General features: G+C 47.1%; 1 protein-coding gene across 3 annotated transcripts in view; it reads right to left on the reverse strand.

Annotated features, from left to right (window-relative positions):
* PAMR1 (peptidase domain containing associated with muscle regeneration 1) overlaps nucleotides 1-21,371 on the reverse strand; it is an 84,379-nt gene that overhangs the window by 23,854 nt on the left and 39,154 nt on the right. For all 3 annotated transcript variants that reach the window (XM_081100446.1, XM_081100445.1, XM_081100444.1), the window contains 4 exons: nucleotides 16,248-16,376; nucleotides 3,975-4,089; nucleotides 2,408-2,625; nucleotides 926-1,033 (listed from right to left, as the gene is read on the reverse strand). In XM_081100446.1, the coding sequence (XP_080956572.1) occupies nucleotides 926-1,033; nucleotides 2,408-2,625; nucleotides 3,975-4,089; nucleotides 16,248-16,376 (570 nt within the window). The remainder of the gene's footprint in view (nucleotides 1-925; nucleotides 1,034-2,407; nucleotides 2,626-3,974; nucleotides 4,090-16,247; nucleotides 16,377-21,371) is intronic.

Below are 21,371 nucleotides of genomic sequence, written 5' to 3' on the forward strand. Positions count from 1 at the left end.
TGCAAGGAAAATTCATGAACTCAATTAAAAAACGTATGAACTTTATAGAAAATGTTACCCTTTGTGACAGCATGGATGGACCCAGAGAACATTATGCTAAGTGAAATAAGCCAGTCAGAGAAAGACAAGTATCATATGATTTCATTCATATGCGGAATCTATTGAACAAACTGAACTAATGAGCAAAATAGAGACAGACTTATAGATAGAGAGCAGGCTGATGGCGCTGGGGAGGGGGAGTGAAAGGGGTGGGCAGGGGGTATGGAGGGATTGAGCAACAAAGGGGAAAAAGAAAAAGAACTGGATATGGACGACAGTGGGTGCTTGGGGAGGGGAGGAGGGGAGGAGGGAAAGGTTATAAAGGGGATAAATGTAATGGAGAAAAAAGTATGAACTTTATAGAATGCTGTCAAAACAGGCCCTTTTGTAGGATGTCCCAAAATGCCTGTGCACGCCAGTGAGGAGGGATTGATGCAGACACGGTGGGTGGTCTGTCCTCAGAGGCCTTCGCACTCTCTCTGTGGGCCCTTCCCACCCACTCCCACCCCAAGCAATCTTGTTTCACCTCCGTGGCCTGCACCTGCCGTCTCTTTGATGCTCAAAGGCTACTGGGACCACCTGGCCCACAGGCAGAGGAAGTGAGGCGTGTTCTGCTTGCCCAGGCCAGCCCTTACCCGATCACTGATTGCAGTGGGGATGGGCAGGCATGGCTCCCTTGCTTTAAAGCCAGGACTCACTCTGAGATGTGACTTACATCCATTTCTCACGGCCAGCGAATTCTGGGGCTGGGATTCTGTCCACATTATGTGCCACCTTGGACAGACCATCCCAGACACCAAGAAACAGCGTACGCGGCAAGCTCCCCAAGCCCTCTCCACGCCAGCCCCACGGGACATGTCAGCTCCCACTCCCAAGGCACACTCACGATTTTCACAGCGCCGCCCGGTGTAGCCTGCCAGGCAGGCACACCTGTAAGATCCCGTTTGGTCAACCAGGCACGTGCCGTCATGGAAACAAGGGGATGAGGAACATGCTGCAAGAGAAAAGGCGGTTTCAGTGCCACTGTGTGGCGTGTCCATTTCTTCAAGCCTGGGGTCCTGCAAACAGGCACACCTGTGACTAAAGCAGAGCCCCTTTCACCCCCGCAGAGGGACTCCAGGGGCAGAGCAGCCTTGGGTAGCTTTATTTTTTTAAATATATATTTTTTATTGATTTCAGAGAAGAAGGGAGAGGGAGAGAGAGATGGAAACATCAATGATGAGAGAGAGAGAGTCATTGATCAGCTGCCTCTGGCATTCCCCCTACAGGGGATCGAGCCCGCAACCCGGGCATGTGCCCTTGACCGGACATTGAACCATGACCTCCTGGTTCATAGGTCACAGCTCAACCACTGAGCCACGCCGGCCGGGCATCCTTGGGTAGCTTTAGATCATCTTCGTCAAGGAATCCCAGCATCCTGGATTCCGGGGAAAAGGAAGTGGAAGGTGATTTTCAGGACACTGTGGAACGTGTGCTCAAGAACTCCCGAAGACGCATTCTGCGAACAGTAGTCCTTTGAGATGGTGAGAGTTCTGGGCTCAAATATGGTGGGGAAACACTACTAGTATTAAAGGACATTAACCCGACTTCCCTTCTGCAGAACTTCTCGGAATGCAGTCCAATCCCAGACGATGAGGGCTGGGCCGATCCCTTAAGATGGAGCACTTGGGTCCCTTTTGTTGAATCCTACTTCCTCACCCGGACAAGGCAGCAGGCAAAGTCAGGCTTAGGGTTAGTTACTCGTAAAGTAAGTGGCATTTACCATTGTAGCTTAAACCATTTAATACCTATTTTACAGATGGCAAAGCGAGGCTCAGAGCACGCCTGGTGTAGGGCAGCCGTGGAGTGCTTCCTATCGACCAGACTCCCTGCTCGGCCCTTCATCTTTCTGTCTCCCAGAGCCTCCTTAATGGCGCAAGATCTATCATTATTCCCTTAGTCACTGCTTAGGAAACTGCGGCCCGAGGAGTAGAAGAACTTGACCAAGATCACCTGGCTTCACCGGCCAGAGATCCAAAGCTAATGTCCTTAACCAAGCAGGCCCCCTAGTGGGAGCTCTAGAGCCAAACTGCTTGTGTATAAATCTCTGGTTCCACCCCCATAGCTGTGAGACTTCGGACAAATGACCCAGCCTCTCTGTGCTCCAGCAGCTGTGCAAGGGAGATAACAATCCCTAGTCCTGGTTCCCGTGAACATTTCTGAAATATACCTCGCCATTTCTCTCCTCCGGCTCAATGTTGGGGCTCGTCTGAGACCCCTGCACGCCAGGTCTGAATAAGGCTGAGCAGGGAGGGGAGCGGTACACAGAAAGGAGGCGTCTGCGTGCAGCATAGTCGCAAAAACGCTACATGTGTCCCATGGCCCTTACCTGTGATCTCTTCAAAAATGGCATGGAAGCCGTCGAAATTCTTGGAGCCGTCTGAATGGAACAGGATGTGGAGCGAGGAGCCCGTGCTCCTGATGGGAGCTGGCCGCTCGTTGCCGCAGAAACGCTTGATGATCTGGCCATCGCTGTTGTCGCCGTCACGGACCTCCACGTAGTCATACTGGCACATGTAGTCAAACTCCAGGCTCAGCATGACAAACCTGTGGGCGGAGAAGGTGACAGCGGGACCCACGTGGGCCCCAGGCAGTCCTGAGACCCCTGGGCAATTCGAGGCCAAATGATGCACAGGCCTCTGGACATTGGGTGCCACTGGCCTGGTCAGATAGGGGACTGGTCCTGGAGGGCTTGAGTCAGATGAACACTGTTAGTGGACAGGTGTGTGTACGTACACTGTGTGCATGTGTGTGCACACACAGAGCACGCCCAGGTGAAGGGGTGCCGTATGCCGTTCAGGGAATCTCTGTACATGCTGGCTCCTTCGGGGACAGCTGAACTATTCCTTCCTCAAAGAGGCCTCCCTGGTAGATCCCTTATTTTCTTTTCTTTTTTTTTTATTATTAGTTAAGGTATTACAAATGTGTCCTCATCCCCCCCCATTAACCCCCAACCTCCCCCCCACACACAAACTCATGAGATCCCTTATTTTCTTCATGACGTATATACAAATTTTGGTTTCTCATTTTTATCTCTTTGATGTGTGAGTGTGTGTGCATGTGTGTGTGTGTGTGTGCGTGCACATGCACACATATGCCTGACTCCTTCACCAGACTGCAAGCTCCTTGAGAGTAGAGTGGGGCATCTGTCTTATTCCTCTGTGCCTAGAGAGGAGTAGGAGAGGTGACACAGGAGGCAGAGAGCAGTTCTCTCAACATTTATTCAGCAACAACTATCCACCCAGCCCTGCAGTGTACCACGTTCTGTTCCAGGCACTAAGAACTGTTCCGGTCAGACTCTCCTGTGCTACTTCTCTACAGTCACAATAAAACCAGGTCTCTACTTTGGACTAGGGAACAAATTAAACATTTTCATGGACCTCAAAGCCCATTAGAGAAACAACTTACCTTCCACACAAGAGAGAAAACTGGTTCATTTGTTGCGGGGGTGGTGGCTGTTTTCTGAGAATATCAGTGAACGGATCTTGACAAGCATGAGCCCTGCTCTAGAGTCTAAATTCCCTGAATGTTAGACCTGTGCCCTTTAGTTCTTCCCTTCCCTCCCACGGAACCCAGCCCGGGACTCTGAGAGCAGGAAGGCTTGGTTACGATCTGGGCATGTGTAGATGGCTCTCAGTATCTTGCTTTGTTGAGTTATCTTTGGGTAAAAATCAATGGAGCCCCCCTGTTACAGGCAGTGAATGACAGCATTTAATTGGTCATAGTTTTGACCAGGCCTTATCCCACTAAATCAATGAGAGGTTAAAGAAAAAGGCTCCAATATACATTTTCTGCTTTTGAGGACAACGTGCTGATGGTTAGTTAGCCCCCTGGTTCACCAGGATCCCGTACCCTTAGTTCCATTACTGTGTTTCCTCATTAGCCCAACCCCTTACCTTAGCTGGATGTTAAACCCAGGTTTGGTGTGAATGGTCCATTCGCAGTGAGCATTTAGTGGGTAGCTCTCCAAAAAAATCTGACCCTTCGAGGCTCGCAGAACCTGGCCACATCCTGGGGAGAGAAGATTGGGGCAAGGACATTTGAGTCAATAGGAAAGAGTTGCTGGAAAGTCTCAAAGAGCCTTTGAACTCATCGCACACCCTGAGAATGAAACCGAGAAGGAAAGAACTATTTCTGAAGCACCTCGCGATGCGTAGGTTTTCATCCATCCAGCAGCTCGAGAAGGGAAGGGGCATCGTTCCAGTGTCCCAGCTGGGAAAATAGATAACCAGAGGAATAACTGGCCTAGCTATTGAGTGACAGAGGAGAGATTCAAACCTAACTGTGTCCGACTGTGAACAAACCACACTGTCATCCCCCATCGCTGAGATGGCCAAAGGCCAGCCTGTGGTCTCCTTCAAGGGCTCTGGAAGCTGACCTTCCCCACGCCTCTCTCTATAGGACACTGTGGCTTTTGTCCAGAGTCTCCACCTACACATGGCCCTTTGGTCTGTGTTCCCTGCACCTTCTCCATCCCACAAACAGAGCCCCAAAACTACTCTTTGCTGACCCCCTCCATCCAGTTAGAAAATTAATTTGATCTATGAACAATTATGTAATCAATGCCTCTCTACGGCATGATCCTGGAGGGTGGACATAGTCTCTATCCAGTTAGACTGGATTAATGGGTTTCATTTTTTTCTAGCCTCCAACCCCCTTTTCTCAAACAAACTCTTATGAAGACTGTCAATCAAAACATGGACCCAAGAGGGGTTCTGGGTTAAAGCAGAAGCAGAGACCCAATGCCCTCCACCCTCATCATCACCCTTGTCCCTTGAGTTACCTGCAGGGGAGCCCTAAGATTTGAAAACCACTGGAAAAGCACGGGTGTGTAAGAGGCACCCTAGTTTTATAAAAGAGTTTGGGGAAAATATCTTAAATTGGTTTTTACAGAAAAAAATCGCCTGGGTCATGTAAATAAATATTTTCTGCAAGAGTTGGCCATCTATGATTGTGGGCCCAAACCGGCCCACTGCCTGTTCTTATAAATAAAGTTTTATTGGAACAGAGCCATGCCCATTCTTTTATACATTGTCTATGGTTGCTTTCAAGCTCATAACAGCAGAGTTGAGTAGTTGCAACAAGAGGCAATAAGACCTTAAAAAATGAAAATATTTACTATCTGCCCCTTTACAGAAAAGGTTTATCTATCCCTGGTCTGTATAAAATTCCAGATCTCTAATTCTTTTGGTCGAGCTGGGATCTTTTCTAGCCTGTACACCTAGAACAGTACCTGGCATATAACAGGTGCTCCATAGATAGGAGTTGAATGAATAAATGGTGATATCATGATAGGCCAGGCCCTAGCGAAAAGATTCATAAACATTCTCTCCATTAATCCCCATGAGAAACCAAGGAGAGCAACATTCATCTCCCCATGTCCCAGATGCGAACGCGAAGGACAGGAGAGGGGAGGGGACTTCCCCGAGGCCAGATGGCCACAGAGTCCGAAGACCATCAATCATTGTTCCAACAGGAAAGCCCTGGTGAATCTGGAGACCACAGCATCCTCCTACCCGAGGCTTGAGACTCAGCGCTACCTTCTCCGGCTGTGTGGCCTTAGGCAAGCTACTTCATCTCTCAGAACCTCAGCAAACCTAAGTCCAGCGGGAATAAAACTGGTACCTCCGTCATAAGGTTTGTGAGACTTGAATCAAATTATGCACAGAAAGCCCTCAGCAGGAAAATCAGCAAATGCTAGTAGCCACGGAGCAGGGACTTGAACTTGAGTCTGTTGAGGACCAATGCTGGGTCTTGACTGGTAACTTAAACTGCCTTCGGGGCTTCCTGACCCAGCCCCCTCCCGCTCCATTTGGAGGAGCAGGACTTTTCCGCCCTTCCCCTCCACCCCCCCCCCCCCCCCCGCCCCAAAAAAGATAGGCTGACTCGTCACCACTCCCCCTGCTTTTCTGGAGTGCACGTTCCTTCTTCCTGCACACCTCACGCTCCTCCTCGCCCACGCCTGCCCATCTGCTGCCCGGCTACAGAAAGGATGTGTTGGGTGTGAGGGCCAGAAAAAGAAACCTTCGTGCACAGCCTCCAGCCCTGGAGCTGGAAGCTGCCCAGTCGCCAGGCGTGAAATCTCAGCTCCCACAGCAAACCTCCTGCAGGGACCCACGCCAGAACCAGCAGCAAATGCTGCTGCGGAAGCTGGAACCAGACAGCAGCATCCCTGGCCCCCCGTCCTCCTGCCACCCTCATGTCCAGGGGGAGCCACTGCCCAGCCCTGGTCAGGTCTCCTGGGCAAGACCACTCAGGCATCGGCGCGCCCCAGGATCTCATGCAGCCTGTGGAGGGCTCAGAGCCCCAGCCCCACCCAGACGCCGGCCCCCGACTGGCCACGTGAGCTACTAGACCACTTGCTCCTGCAGGCCCAGGGCTGTTCTTCAGGAGTCAAGATCCCAAAACACCCGGGCCATCTCGGTTACATTTCACAATGTTTCCTTCTCACCCCAGAGGGGAGGGCAGAATGGGCACCAAGATGGGGGACAGGTTCCAACCAACCTGAGACCAAGAGGCCACTTCTCAGCAATGTGCCTTGGGGAAGGGGTATCAGGCCCAGGGGAGAGGAGGAAGGAACCTCGCTCCCACACCACACAGGGGCTGCTCCAGCTCCCTTTCCACACTGTCCCTCCCAGGGGAGGCAGCGGGCTGCGTGCAGGGTGCGAGCTGCACCTCTGTCTTGGGCAGAATAGTGAGCACAGCTCAGTGTCCGGCCAAGGAAGTGCTGCTGGCCAACCAAGCAGGTGGTCCTGTGTCTGAAAGGCCAGGGCCGGCAATGGGCCCGGGATCCGTGCTCAGACTTCCTGAGATGTCTTGCTGCAGAGGAGGAAGGGGCGTGTGCGTGCGTGTGTGTGCGTGTGTGTGCGTGTGTGTGTGTGTGTGTGTGTGTGTGTGTGTGTAGGGGAATTTGCCAGCAAAGTCAGACTGTCCACTGGGCTCTCAAATCTTGGACTCATCTCCAACCCACCCACCCAACCCACCCACCACCTTCCCGGTTGCTACAAGCGGAACAGGAGAGAGAGCCGGATAGGCCCTGCTTCTGCAGAGCTGAAAGGAACTCTAGACTAGGAAGAGAGCTGGAAGGCTCCCAAAGACACGAACACCCGCCGCGTTCAGACAGGAGTCTTGTTGTCTCCAGCACGGAGGGGGCCCGGGGCAGGAGGGAGACACAACATCCTTCTGAGAAGCGGCTGAGCTTCCTTTTTTTCTCTGCAATCTTTCCTCTGAAGGAAAAGAAAGCACGAAGGAAAACATTCAGACTGAGAGAGGGATTTGCACTTTCTTCCCTCCTGAGATGGCTCGGGAGACAGGCCTCGGTGGTTTAGCAGCAGCCTGGGGGGCCGGATGGGTCCGAATCCTGGGTCAGCCTCTAACCAGCTGCGTGAGCCCAGACAAGCTCTCCAGATTTTCCCAGCTGAGGGGCTTCCTCATTTGGAAATGAGAATAACAGCAGCACCGACTGCCATGTTGTTATTATTTCTCTATTTGTTTGTACTAAGGGTTAAATGAGATAAATATTGCATCTAAAGCACTCAGCATGGTGCCTGGTGCATAGACATGCTCAATAAATGGAAAGCAATGTTATTTCTCTTGAGTCTTGTCTGGATCTGAGACACGATTTTGGTACAAGGATGACAGGGACAGCCCAGGTTCTGGCCACTGCCCCAGGGATCTGAAGAGCCTCGTTACATCTTTGGCTGGAGCCCTAAACCCATTAGGCCCAGGATCCCAGGCCGTGAGGGCAGAACAAATGCCTGGATGATGACAGGCCCATGCACGAGGCCAGGAGTTGGGAGAAAGCTGGCACCTTCCACGTGATTTGGCCCATCATACCAGGACCTGCAGGCCCTAGGAGTGAGGGGCATCAGTGCCTCTCACATCCAGAGAGGGGAGAGATTGGGCTCTGGGCCCAGCCTCTGAAGTGGCATCTTGGTGCTGCCATTCCCAAGCTGTGTGACAGCAGGAGTGTCATTGAACCCCTCTGTGACTCAGTGTCCTCCCCCGTAAAATGGCCGTGCTGAGGATTAATGAGTTAGTGCAGGAAGGTACAGAGCACGACGCCTGGTTCACGGTAAGTTCTCAGTGGTGACTTTTATGGGGGCGCTCAGGTCTTCTTCAGGAACAATCAGATGTCCAGGAGTGACTCCGCAGCTCACTCCGTGATGTGGCAGGTAATCCCAATCAAGTTGATACTTTGTACGGATTGTTTTATGTAACTGGTGGCCTCCCTCATGACACAGTTCTGTGAGATCAGGGGCCTTGCCTGTCATGTTCATGCCTTTAGATGCATTGAGTAGGTGCTCAATTAATTAACTGAATAAATGGCTGTGCAAGATATAATCAAACATCTGCCCAGCCGAACCATTTTTAAAGCCCCTCCCCTCTGTATCAAATGGTCTGTTCATTCAGTTGAAACTGTGGTCCAGCAAGAATAGCACTTTGTTGCAGAAGGTCTTTCCTCCCCAAAGTTGCCTGGGTATTTGCAACAAACACACACTGAGAAAACCCTGCCAATCCAATTCAAAAGACAGGATCTGGACTAGGGTAGCACAAAGAACATAGAACGCTAAACACTTTCCGTCTTTTTTCTCTGTGCTTCAGCTCGGTTGATTTCTACTAAATCATGCTTAAGTTCCCTGCTCTTTTCTGCTGTTGTGACCAACTGGTTGTTAATCTCCTCCAACCATTTTAAAAAAAATTTTAGATAGTATAGTTCTCAGTTCTGCAATTTCCGTTTGGTTCTTTTTAACATTTTTCAAATCTATTTTGAAATTTCTCTTCCCTTCTTTAATTGTATTAGCAGTTTACCAGTACTGTAAATCCTTTAATATATTTATTTTTAAGTTATTCAAAAATCCTTGTCCGAAAATTCCAGTATTTTCTCATGTGTGGTCTGTTTCTTTGGACTGATTTTTCTCTTGACTATAGGTCATATTCTCTTGCTTCTTCACAACAGGAAATACATATATTTTTTGCATTGTTAATATCCTTTCCTCTATTAGGCAGTTGGGATAGGGACTGATTAGGTCGATCCAATCAGAAATTAAGCTAGTTTGAAGCAGGCCCGAGGCTATGATCCTTCTGGAAGGGTCTTGAAATTCAAGCACCAGGAACCTAACAACGGTCTTTGATTTTCAACACTCCCCCACTGCCCAGCTTCCTGCAGCTCCATAGCTGCGAGGATGGAAAAACTGAGCCTAGGAGGTGGCACCACTTTGAAATGACAAGTGTTTGAAGCTGCAAAACTACACTATCCCAAGATCTCCAGCTTTCCAAGCCTTGCCCCAGCCTCTGCTTGCTCAGCAAATTTTCATTTAAGAGAATATCTGGTTGAGAGGATGGCCTTTGCTTTGGGGTCTCCTTCAGATTTAAGTTCGACCGGCCAGCCCATAGGCTCCTCACAAGTGTACCAGGCTCCTCCTCTGCCTCCAGCAGACCCACCCTCTCACCTGCCCTGCCCCCAGCCAACCTCGTAGCTGACTGACTTACACATGAAGCATCCTGGATCACTTGCTCGCCCAGAAAGAACTCATTCCTCTGGAGTTTAGACTCTTATAGATTATGTATTCACAGATCCTCAAAGGTCTTAAAGGAAATTCTGAATTCTCTTTGATTTATCAAGTGATTTCTTGCTCTCTGAGCAGAAAGGAAGTCTTTTTCATGTCCTATGCCCTAACCAGAAGCTGAGCAATGATGGATGAGCTCTTTGAGAACATGAAATCTTCTGCAAACTTCTCACATTAATTCCCTAGAGCCAAAGAGCTTCAGGACATGAAATATAAAATGCAATTTACCACACAATACTCGTCCTAGGAAGACTACCTCCTCGTGTCCAGCATATATTATATTGTCCCTTTAGGGAATTCTGCTTTATTATTTTTCCTCTCTGGCCTTACATTGATTTCCTTTTCAAAAAAAAAAAAGAAAGAAAAAGAAAAGAGAAGGAAGGAAGGAAGCAAGAAAGCAAGCAAGCTAGCTTATTTTATGGCTCTGGTTTAATAATAAAAATAAGAATAGCCCTGGCCAGTGTGGCTCAGTTGGTTGAGCATCATCCCATGCACCAAAGGGTCACTGGTTCGATTCCTGGTTAGGGCACATGCCCAGGTTGTGGGTTCTGTTCCAGACCAGAGTGTGCATGGGAGGCAACCTATCAATTCTCTCTCATATAAATGTTTCTCTCTCTCTCTCTCTCTCTCTCTCTCCCCCCCACTTCCTTCCCTCCTTTCTTCTCCCTCTAAAATGAATAAAAACATATTTTTTTTAAAAAAAGAATAGCAGCCACCATTTATTGAGTACTTACTATGTACCAGATTCCATATTAAGGGATTTATAGATGGTACTTAATTTAATCCACAAAAACCCTCTAAGGGGCCACTATTATAAATTCCCCCTTTGGTAAATGAGGAAGCGGAGACTTACAAAGATTGAGTAACTTTGCCCAAAGTCATAGGAGTAGAGATTCAAACCCAGGTGCCACTGGTTCCAAGCCCTATCGTTAACCACTGCATAATACCACCCCCAATTTGGACCCAACTGGGATCATTCATTTCCTGGAAGTGTTGGGACACCAAAGACCACAGCCAGATAAGCCAGTTTTCAGTGACTCCACCCAGGTGATTCTCTGGTTCTCCAGGAGGACAGCTCCATTAATCAGCAATATAGCCCAGGCAGTATTGCCCAGTGGTTGAGCATCGACCGATGCACCAGGAGGCCATTGGTTCAGTTCCCAGTCAGGGCACATGTCCAGATTGCAAGCTCGATCCCCAGTAGTGGACATGAAGGAGCTGATCAATGGTTCTCTCTCATCAATGCTGCTATCTGTCTCTCCCTCTACCTTCATCTCTCTGAAATCAATAAAAACGTGTTTGTTTTTTAAAAAAAAGCTTTGTGAAAGTGCTCTCTCTCTCCCTTTCTCTCTCTCATACAGACACACAGAAATACACAGATACACACACACACACACACACATTTGCTCTTGACCATTGTCTGTTATGGCTCAAGGGCCAGCCTCACAAATCCTCCTCCTCTCTCCTATTCTAGCGCACACACATTTTGGGGCATGGCTTATGGCCAGTTCCTCTGCTCCTCTGCCTCTATGAAAAATATGACTAAGAAGATAAATGTACTCAGACCTATAATCTCTCCTTATAAATCCTCTCTTCTCTGGGTTGATTTCCTAACCTTCTCATATCCCCTGGATCCTTCGACGCCTGAAAGGTTAGGCCCACTGTAATGCTACCTGGAAGTGTGACATACGGAGTGGCTCTTGGTCCCACTCCCGCTCATCTTATTTGGTGGCTAAGAAACTCAGTCTGAGGGCCACATCAAATAAACTCCACTCTGGAGGTCAGCAGAGGGGCTCCACGTGAGAAGCCAACCTCCCAGCTTAAGAAGCGTTGAAACCACTGAGAGGAAGGCTTCATTTTGACTCTAGCTCTCAGCCCCTCTTGGAGCCAGCACACAGACTGCCGTTCCTAAATGCCTTTCCTGCAGGAGGAACCAGGATTCGTGGAGAAATGGCTGGTTCCAGACCAGAGAGCGAGGAATTGCTTACTGAACAATGCAGTAGAGCCAGCTTGCAGGGGCTTTGCTGGCCAATCCCGGGCCAATTTTAGCACGGAAAAGGAAAATGGTGATAATGTGGGACAGGGAAAATATTAAATTCACGTGTCTATAGTGCAGTAAAAGAAAGTCAGATGTGGGGAAATGTTAATAGGTGAATCCAGGTGAAAGGTATAGGAATGTACTATTCTCTCAACTCTCTGCAGATTTGAAATTTTTCAAAATAAAAAGTTGGGGAAAGAAAAATAAGAATCCACTCCCATCCCTAGCCTGGATTTTCTGAGCTCACAAAACCATTCTTTCCTAGGCAGGGAGATGTGAATAAAGTCTACCCTTAGGCTCAGTGACTTCAGGCCATTCTCCTGTTATGTTGGTTAATACAATCTGCCAATGGTTATGAATGACTCGATCACATACTGATTTTAAGACTGTCGATAGTTGGGTTAACACTACTTAACATTGTCAAGGACGTGATCAAATAAAGGTGCTGTAACATAAGCTCAATGCTCTATATGAAAGCTCTATAACTCAAATACGGAATCGTCTTTCTGGAATTTGCCGGTCACTTCTTCTTCCTTCTAAGATTCTATATGGCACGGGGGAGGAGGAGAAGGGGGGAGGGGCAGGAATGCCTGGGCCTCCAGATGGTATTCAGCAAGAAGCCCTCCTTCCTTCGAAATGAAACTGCCTGAAAGGATCACTTGGGCGCCATCTACTGGGAAAATGCTTGCACTGCCATGGGGGTCCAGCAAGCTGCCCTGGCCATAAACAGCCACCCAAGTGTGGTGGCTTCCCCTTAACAGAGGCAGGCAGCACCCAGCGCCCAGCAAGCAGTCCACAAACAGTGAAATGAATTACTTCCCCCTCTGAATTCCCCTCACATTCATTTAATGCCAATAGGAGGCACATGTGGTAAGAATCTAATAACATGATAATATCACACGGATGTCTTCTTATGGTCAAACGCTGTTTCCATAGATGGTTTGTAAACTCACCGAGGGCTCGTTGTTTCCCCTGGTGACTAACCCAGGGCTCCACAAAACATGCTCTATGAAGGCTGAGACTGTGGCCAGATAGCACACTGTGTGGGATGAGGCTTTCAGAGCAAACATCACGGAGCTGAACAAGCACAACTGAACTAACACAGAATGAGACAGGAATCGGACCATTATTCTGTTTGTTTCATAGCACTGATGACCACACTTCAATTTTTTTTTTACTTTTTGGGTGTTTGGGGGTGTTTTTTTTTAGTCTGTTTTCTCTAAATTGCAAGCTCCAAGACCTGTCTTGCTCATCACTGTATGTCCAGCACCCCAGACCATCCACTCAAGAAATATTTTTTGGCCGAAACCGGTTTGGCTCAGTGGATAGAGCGTCGGCCTGTGGACTGAGAGGTCCCGGGTTCGATTCCGGTCAAGGGCATGTACCTGGGTTGCGGGCATATCCCCAGTAGGAGATGTGCAGGAGGCAGCTGATCGATGATTCTCTCTCATCGATGTTTCTGACTCTCTATCTCTCTCCCTTCCTCTCTATAAAAAATCAATAAAATATATTTAAAAAAAAAAAAAAAGAAATATTTTTTGAATGGCTGGGTAGACTGATGAATGAGAGCCTGGCTTTGTGTTCTGCCAGTGGCAATGGCCTGTTGTAGCGATAAGCTGTCTTTGGGGAAGCCTTGATCCGACACCTGGATACCATCACTGGTCCAACCACTTGGGATGGAGAATACAGTGGGGCCTTGACTTACGAGTGTCCCGACTAACGAGTTTTTTGAGATACCAGCTCTCTCTCGGCCGATTTTTTGCATTGAGTTGACAGAGTGACTCCTTAACGAGCTCGGTCTCGGAACGAATTAAACTCGTAAGTCAAGGCCCCACTGTACTTCCCTAGTTGACTGATTTGGGGCTTAGCCACGTGGCCTCTTAAAATGTGAGTGAATGTGATATGAGAAGAGGCCTTAATGTGTCTGTGTGTATGGCTTGGCCTCTTGTGCTTCTGCAACTCCCCCCAAGAACAGCACGTCCCTAGTAGCTGCTGCCCCTTTGGCCTGGACCCTGAGGCATGGAGTTCAACCCACATCAGCTCAGCTGAAATCAGTTGAACCCCCGCCCACCCACAGACCCATAATAAAAAAATATTTCCTTTTGAGATTTGTTACACAGCAAAAACTGACTATTATATATGAACATATTATCACCACCACCCCTGAAAGCTTCAACTTAGATATTCCACTCTCTGCCTACAACACCCCTTCTATCTATGTGTTCCACCACTTTACTACCAGTAAGCCTACTTTTCTACCACATTGAAACATCCATCCCTATTCTCTCTCTGCCAGGCTCTTTCTGATTTCGTGTCCTATCCAACCTGGATGAACTGTCTTAGCCAATTCTCAGATCAAGCAAATGCCTGTTTCAGTTCATCGCTGCTACCATGCTGCTGGCGAGCACTGCCCACTGGCCTGACTGCAGCGCCTACATAACAGTTCCAGTTTGAACTAGGCCCTCAGTCTTGCTGGGACTTGCCTTTCCTTATTCCTCACGTGGCTGTCTCAAACCTTTGCTATTCTCAAGCCCCGGTCTCACTTCCACTCTGTCCTCAGCAGAGATTCCACTTCCCACTTTTCAGAGAAAACAGAGCCTTTGAAGTGGAGATTGCATGAGACTGTGGTTAAGAACCAGGGGTCTAGAGTTGCACCCACATAGGTATCTTTCTGGTTTGCCCACACCTGAGCAAAGGCATAGCTCAAGCATCAACTCCTACCTAACATCTCCCCTACCCCTGACTCCCTCTTCTTTTACCTCTGTCCCGTCAATGCCATATCCTAGTCCCCAACTTTTCCCACTGCACTCAGAATAACATCTAAACTCTTTACCCAGTTCACCTACCTACAAGGCCATGCACAATCTGACTCCTGCCTATGGCCCCAATCATATCACTTAGCCCTTCTCCACTCACACAGAGAAGGAGCAACCTGCCATTTCCAAAGGGAAGAAACCCTAAAGTGATCTAATAGACTGTAGGGCGTCAATGCGAAATCGAAGTTGTGCTGGACAGGATGCCGAAACCGGTTTGGCTCAGTGGATAGAGCGTCGGCCTGCGGACTAGAGGGTCCCAGGTTCGATTCCGGTCAAGGGCATGTACCTGGGTTGCGGGCATGTCCCCAGTAGGAGATGTGCAGGAGGCAGCTGATTGATGTTTCTCTCTCATCGATGTTTCTGGCTCTCTGTCTCTCTCCCTTCCTCTCTGTAAAAAATCAATAAAATATATTAAAAAAAAAAGAATAAGGATACGTTTACTGTATTCATTTTCGCTATATGCCAGGCAAAGCACTAGGCATTTCACACACATATCTGCTTTAATTCTACAAACAGCCCAATACCATTCTTCCCATTTTCAAGAAAAGGAGACTGCGATTAGCAAGGGTAGATGGCTTGGCCATGGTCACAGTACAAAACCATTAGTTAGCCCAGGCCCGTGTCATTCCAGAGCCTGTGGTCTTGATCATATCAGAATGTCTCCAGAGAACAGCTGCCCGAGGAAGACCAGGGTGAAATCCCGTAGCGAATACCCCTGGAAATTAACCCCCCACCCCCAAAGTCCTAAATTCAATTTCCTGGAAACCATCTAAAATGACATCAAAGTTTTAAATCTGCACCTGAGACCAGCACTTTAAAACCATCTGTATTCAGAATAATTGAGCTCCCGGGCTCACGGTGAAGCACCAACATGTCCCTTCTCCAGGGGTAATTGCATTTTTTCGGCCGCAAACCACAGACCTCACCCTTTTCCCCGGACTCTCGAAATCCGTGGCATTTTGCTAAGGTTAGGTCAGGCAAAGAATACCAATAGCTCTCCAGTCTCCATCTCCGCGGCCTGGGAATATCATTACAGGAGGAAAACTGCTCAGCCTGCAAGCCCACCCAGACTGCTTCTGACTCAAGGAGGGAGCATGTAGAACAGGCTTAACACAATACTAACAGTGCGTCCGCTGCCCCAGGTCCCACATCTCAGCGGGACAGCCACCATCAGGGCTCTGCAGAGGGGAGTCTCCGCTGGGGGAAGTTACAGTTCCACTCTATTTTCAAAGGGGTAACCCTCATAAAGACTAAGTAATTCCTGGAGTTCCAGTAGAACCCAGAAAAAAATCTCTTTCCCAGGACAAGGGCATGCTGATAATTTGACATGGGCCTCAGGAATTTAACGCAGGATTCAAAAAATGTACCAACAGGAATTCATATTTAAAATGCATTACAGACGGAGCATTTCGATGCTATAGTCACTGTTATCTGACAGATGCTAATGTGGAGCCGCTTCAGGAATGGCCAGGAGGCCATACAGAGCGCCTTGGCTTTGTTCAGCAGAAAGGGGAAGATTTAAGAGCAGATAGAAACCTCCCGTGGCCAATTCCAAACAGATGTCCACAGTCCACAACCAGCAGATGGAAATGCGCGTGTTTGTTTCTTTATAGCCTTATCTAGAAAGCTCTCTGGCTGCAAGCTTGACAGAACTCAGATTCCAGCAAGAGAAACCGTAGTCCGCGGCCAGCGGAGACATTAAATCAGCGGGCACTAGAGACGGAGCTGCCTCGGGGGTCTACTCACGCATGCAGTCTCCTCCGTACCAGCCCGCCCGGCATTCCGCACAGTAGAAGCCCTTCACGTAGAAGTCGTCCAGTGTGCCTCCCCACGAGCCGTTTCGGCAGGTCTTGCAGTTTTCAAAGATGGTGCAACCTGAAACATTTGAAAAAAGAGGGTGTTGGAGTCAGCACCTGCTGCATGATCGGCTGCATGGGAGAAACCGGGCACCTTCTCAGGGCCTTGTCTCAAGGAAGGGCACCTGGACCGAGACAGGCGCCGAAGCCTTCGGTAAATGCTGGCTCCCAGGACATGCTAGAGTCACCGGCATTCAGACCAAGGAGGGTGCTGACACCCGTCTTTCTAGTTAGCGGCTGAAGTTCTAAAGTAACATGAAATAACCTGCAGCAAAACCACCTAGAATATCATCATCCAGGGCAAACCGGTCACATTCTTTATATCCACCTATACAAACACATTTTTGTCGATTAGGCTTACACTATATACTGTACATTCTGGTTCTGTAACTTACTGTTTCACTTAATAAAAAGAGGCATCATCCCATGTCATTGAAGGTCCTTCTATGTCATATACTTCTACCACCCAAGCATGCCTTTGGAAACAACCTTAATGCCTAACAGTGGGCTCATCCGGGAAGGTGTCAGGCTACCCCCACCAGCAGGCCACACCAGAGAGGCGTGAGCAGTTCCCAGGCAAGGGTCAGTGAAAAGATTTATTGATTGATTTGAGAGAGGAAGGGAGAGAGTGAGGAAAACATCAATTTTTATGGTCCCACTTATTCATGCATTCACTGATTGATTCTCGTAAGTGTCCTAACCAGGGATCAAACCCACAACCTTGGCACAGTGGGATAATGCTCTATCCAACTGAGCTACCCGGCCAGGGCTCGGATCACTTTTTAAACATGGTCTCTTGAGCCGTGGAGGGTGATGAGGGAAGGTAGAGCTCATTCAATCTCACTCAGGACAGACAGCTAAGTTCTAGCCCAGCCACATTTTATCCTTAGAACTTACTCCAGTATCTGCCACATAGGAAGTATTCAATAAATATTATTAGAGTGAATGGATGATGGGTGGATGGATGGACGGATGGATGGGTGAACTGCCAATGCAGGCTTCTGAGCTGTTTGAGATAACCAGGGTCTCCTTGAGCTGACAGCATACTCCTGCTTTCGGCTGAAATTCGGCTTTGTTGGGTTCCGGTGTATATATTTGCAGTGTGTATATGGTGGTTCCTGTAGGAGAGAGACTAGTAGCCCTCTCTTCGCATACCAGCCTGATTCTACTTCCCTCTCACGGTCCCTTCTCCCACCAGAAAAGAGTTGCTTATATGATGCCTCAAATTCATGTGGCCCGTAATTGGGTCCTAGGGGGGATCACCGTGCCTCCTACAGGCCATCTTCACCCGTGTGCCACTTCCCATCTTTGCCTCCCTTACCCGTGTGCCACTGAGGATGCAAATGGACTCAGAGTATAACCTCAACGATCCTGCCAACTCTTTCTTGGCACAGTAACACCCAGGCCATTACGTGCAAGCCACAAAAACCAGCCTGGTGATGAAAAAGAATGAGGCGCTATTAAAAAAGACACCAAGGAACTCACAGAATTGCCAGAAGGGCCAGAGGACCAAGTTCAGAGCTACACAGCCTAGAACCGCACACAAACACCTCGCAAACTTGGTCGGGTGAGGGCCCTGGCGCTGCTGGACATTCTGGAAATCACAGCTCACATTCCTGCCACCATGCCCCTGGACCTTGACCCTCCTACCATCCCTGCCACCAGCACAGAGAAGATTGTTGTCATCCATGATAGAACTTTCTAAAACCACACTGATCTCATTTCTCATGCATGAAACTGGCAACAATCCCAAATGACATGTTCTGTTGCAAGGCTTTGAGAAAACAGTCCCCTCATACACAGCCACTGTGAGTGCCAAAGGCACGGAGGAAAATTTAGCAAAGGCTGGCAAAATGACAGGTGCACCTCTCTTTGACCCACAATCCCTCTCCTAGGAATGTACCCCAAAGATACACCGCAAAAATACTAAATGATGTATGCCTTGGGCTATTCACTGTAGCATTGTTTATATTAGCAAAAAGCCAGAAGCAGCCCAAATACTCATAAACTATGGTAATCACACAACACAGTTATGAGTAACTGCAAAAAGAAATGAAGATGGCGGCTTCATACTGTCAGTGAGTGATCTCCAGCATGCATTGTTAAGAGCAAAAAGCAAGGATAAAGTATGCTAACTTTCGTGCAATAAGTGAAAAGGTGTATACATGTGTGTATATATTTGCTTGTATTGTAAAATATGGAAAATGGATGGAAATAAAAAGCCTATCTCTATATCACACAGGTGGCATATGTTACAGAGAAAAGAAGTGCAGGCACATCTTGGCGATACTGCAGGTGTGATTCCAGACCACCGCCATCAAGTGAGTCATAAGCTTTTGCTGGTGGGAAGTTTGCCTTCAATTTATAAAAAAAAAAAAAAAAAAAAAAAAAAAAATGCAACATTTAAGAAGCACAATTAAGCAAAATTCAATAAAACAAGGTATACCTGTACGTCCGATTGGCTTTAAAACGCACTACTTGGACTGTGTACACTTAATGGGATATATTCTAAGGTCAATAATAACCACAAAGAAAGCGTAACTTCAATCAGTGGTCTTATTGTTAGTACTAATAGTATTGTTATCTTATACAATTCTATTACGTTCTAACAGAAGATAAAGAATATAAGTGATTAGGTTAGTATAATTAGAAAATAGGATGTTCACCATGGGACAAAAGAGATACAAATATAAAATCAAAGAAGTTAAGTGAACCTTATTATATTTGAACTTGAATATCAACATACATTCATTTAAAAATAATACCTACTCCCTAGCTCCGTTCACTAAAAAGAAGACAAAACAAAGGGACCTGGAACAATGACAGTCCAATAGCAAGGAACACCTCAGGTGCTTGTGTTCTCAGACCAGCGTTCCCTGGAGACACAACCAACCTAGTGTGGCCATGTCGGAAGAACACAGGGGGACAAGAAGGGCCTCCAGTGCCCTCCAATGGGGTGATGTGTGCATCAACATGGGTAATGACCTAAACAATTAAAGCACATAAATAAATCAAAATGCCTGAGTTCATGATCTCTCTCTCTCTCTCTCTCTCTCTCTCTCTCTCTCTCTCTCTCTCTCCTCCCTCCTGTCTGACTGAGCTACTTGCAGAGTCCTAAATCCTATGCTTTCTCTTGCCACAGGGCCTTAGCACATGCTGTCCTCCACAGGCTGACCTCTCTATCAGAATCCCTTCACCCTTGGCAGTTGGCTGCTGCCATCTTCAGAACACACGTCACCTCCTTTAATATGTCTCCACTGACCTTCCCTCCACTGACCCCATCCCCTTCTGTGCTCCCCTGGTATCTTGTGCTTCTCTGTCACAGCACTTATCATGCTTAATTATAGTTGCCTATTTCCCTTTCCATCTCTCCCACCAGGCTGCAAGCCCTGGGAATGCAGGAAATGTGACTTTAAAAAAAAATCACTGTATTCCCAATGCCTGACATGATACATAGGAGCTGCTTAGTGTGTTTTGTATTTTGTTTTATTGTTATTGAATTTATTGGGGTGACACTGGTTAATAAAATAATACAGGTTTCAAGTGTACGATTCTATAATCCATCATCTGTATATTGTATTGTGTGTTCACCATCCAAAGTCAAGTCTCCTTCCATCACCATTTATCCCCATTTACCTTCTTTTACCTTCTCCAACCCCCTTTCCCTCTTGTAATCGCCCCACTGTTGTCTGTGTCTATCAGTTTTTTGTGTTTGTTTGATTTTGCTAATCCCTTCATCTTTTTCACCAAGCCCCCAACCCCTCCTACCCTCTAACAGCTGTGAGTCTGTTCCATGTATCTCTGAGTCTGTTTCTATTTCATTTCTTTATTTAATTTGTTCATTCGATTCTACATACAAGTGAAATCTTATGGTATTTGTCTTTCTCTGGTTTACTTACTTCACTTAGTGTAATACTCTCCAGGTCTATCCACGCTGTCACAAAAGGTAAGATTTCCTTCTTTTTTACAGCCGAGTGGTATTCCAATGTGTAAATGTACCACAGCTTTTTTTATCCACTCATCTACTGAGGAGCACTTGGGCTGCTCCCAAATCTTGGCTATTGTAAATAACGCTGCAATGAACATAGGGGTACATATATTCTTTCGAATTAGTGTTGTGGGTTTCTTTGGATAAATTCCCAGAAGTGGAATTGCTGGGCCATAAGAGAGTTCCATTTTTTAATTTTTTGAGGAAACTCCATACTGTTTTCCACAGTGGCTGCACCAAGGTGTATTCCCACCAACAGAATGAGGGTTCCCTTTTCACCACATCCTTGCTAACATTTGTAGTTTGTTGACGTATTGATGATAGCCATTCTGACATGTGTAAGGTGATATCTTATTGTGGTTTTAATTTGCATTTCTCTGATTATGAGCGACATTGAGCATCTTTCCATAAGTCTCTTGGCCTTTGACCATTATTTTAATTGAGTTGTTTGGGTTTTTTTGGTATTGTTTGAATTCTTTATAAATGTTGGATATTAACCCCTTATCAGCTATGTCATTGGCAAATAGGTTTTCCCATTCAGTGGGCTGTCTTTTCATTTTATTGATGGTTTTCTTTGCTGTGCAAAACTTTTTAGTTTGATGTAGTCCCATTTGTTTATTTTCCCTTTTATTTCCCTTGCCTGAGGAGATGTATCAGAAAAAATATTGCTACAAGAAATGTCTGAATTTTACTGCCTATGTTTTCTCCTAGGATTTTTATGGTTTTGACTCTTACATTTAAATCTTTAATCTATTTTGTGCTTATTCTTGTGTATGGTGCAAGGAGGTGGTCTAGTTTCATTTTTTTTTTTTTGCATGTATCTGTCCAGTTTTCTAAACACCATTCACTGAATAGACTGTCTTTACCCCATTGTATGTTCTTGCCTCCTTTGACAAATATTGATTGACCATAAATGCATGGGTTTATTCTTGGGCTCTCTATTCTTATCCATTGATCAATATGTCTGTTTTTATGCCAGTACCATGCTGTTTTGATTACTATGGCCTTGTCGTATAGTTTGATATC

This window comes from Myotis nattereri (genome assembly GCF_964212035.1).
Source record: "Myotis nattereri genome assembly, chromosome: 9".
Taxonomy (NCBI): Eukaryota; Metazoa; Chordata; class Mammalia; order Chiroptera; family Vespertilionidae; genus Myotis; species Myotis nattereri.